Here is a 1,491-nt window from a genome sequence, read left to right on the forward strand (position 1 = left end):
CACCATCAGGGTCACCTTTGAACTCATGAGAGCTGGCCAGGGTTCTTAGGTGGGTGACGGGGTCCCCTGGGTGCTGATCCTCCCTGGGACAGGGTCCCAGGCTGCAGGGACCAGAGCTTTGAGGTCAGAGGGCCCCCCAAGCCAGTGGCCCATATCAAGCTGCAGAGCTCAACCCCTCAGACTTGCTGTTCTAGGGAGTTTCTTCCTGAAGCTTCGGTGCATAGGGGCACCCAGCCTGTCTCACAATTACACGTTTCTCATCAAAATACCAGAAAAGCCCAACTCTGGGTTTTTAAAAACTGAGATGCAATGCTGCAAATCCCCTCCTTCCAACCACTGTGGGTCCCGGGGCTGAAGGTTGACGGTGGGAAGAGCTGGGCTTGGCAGGGCAGACCTGGCTCCCAGCCCCACTCTCCAGCAGCAGCTCGCTTCCCCGACTTTTACTGTCCTCACCCATAAGATGGACGGAACGTGCTAACCTCTGCAGCCAGTGAGATCCAGACAGACAGCCCAACTGCTCTCCCTGCGCCCAAACCGGCCAGGTGCTGCTGCGTGCATGAGGGGGGGCCCGGAGGGGGCACTGGAAGGACGGCTGGAGGCATCTAGCGAAGGGGCGAGCAGGTCGCCGGAGAGCTGGGGGCGGGATTCCTGACGGGGGGGTGGGGGCGCGAGCTGGGGGCGGGATTCCTGACTGGGGGTGGGGCCGCGGCCGCGCCACGGTGCTGAGTCGGGGCTGGGCCTGAACCCTGCCCCCCACCCCCACCAGTACTCCCCACTGCTGAAGAAGCTCTACTGCCAGATTGCCAAGACCTGCCCCATCCAGATCAAGGTGTCCGCCCCGCCGCCCCCAGGCACCATCGTCCGCGCCATGCCCGTCTACAAGAAGGCGGAGCACGTGACTGAGGTCGTGAAGCGCTGCCCCAACCATGAGCTCGGGCGGGACTTCAACGAAGGTGAGACCTCCAGCCCCATGCCCAGCGGCCAGTGCACCCTGGGAAGGGCCTCCTGGCTGGGGGGCGGCTGGGGGGCGGCAGGGGGCGGCGGCGTGGGCTCGGTGTCTCCCCTCCCCAGCCCCCTTCCATCCCAGCGGCACCTGGGGCCTTGGGGGCGGGTGCCCACGGGACCGCGGGCTGCTGGCCTGAGTCCCCCCACCCCGGAGGCCAGTGGGGCCAGCCCTGTGGTCCCCAGCTGGCTGCGACAGGGCTGGCCCGACCCCCGGCTGGGCACCCCTCTGAAGCGGTGTCCCCTCGCGGCAGGACAGTCTGCTCCGGCCAGCCACCTCATCCGCGTGGAGGGCAACAATCTCTCGCAGTATGTGGATGACCCCGTCACGGGCAGGCAGAGTGTCATGGTTCCCTACGAGCCCCCGCAGGTAGGCGGGGGGAGCACTCAGGTCACCTCAGCCAGCCCCGCTGGCCCCAGCATCTCCTGCCATGTAGCAAGCTCCTCGCCCTCCCCCGCCCAGTCCCCGGCACCCGGCACCCACTCTGA

At 66.7% G+C, this 1,491-nt stretch overlaps 1 protein-coding gene across 2 annotated transcripts in view; it reads left to right on the top strand.

The window, feature by feature from the left end:
- The first annotated feature begins 766 nt into the window (after positions 1-766).
- Positions 767-1,491, top strand: part of LOC102744583 (tumor protein p73) — an 8,940-nt gene continuing 8,215 nt past the window's right edge. For both annotated transcript variants that reach the window (XM_081817347.1, XM_081817348.1), the window contains exons 1-2: positions 767-953; positions 1,257-1,372. In XM_081817347.1, the coding sequence (XP_081673473.1) occupies positions 869-953; positions 1,257-1,372 (201 nt within the window). In that variant the 5' untranslated portion in view covers positions 767-868. The remainder of the gene's footprint in view (positions 954-1,256; positions 1,373-1,491) is intronic.

Source organism: Leptonychotes weddellii, chromosome 4 (genome assembly GCF_054177405.1).
Source record: "Leptonychotes weddellii isolate Sample4059 chromosome 4, ASM5417740v2, whole genome shotgun sequence".
Classification (NCBI taxonomy): Eukaryota; Metazoa; Chordata; class Mammalia; order Carnivora; family Phocidae; genus Leptonychotes; species Leptonychotes weddellii.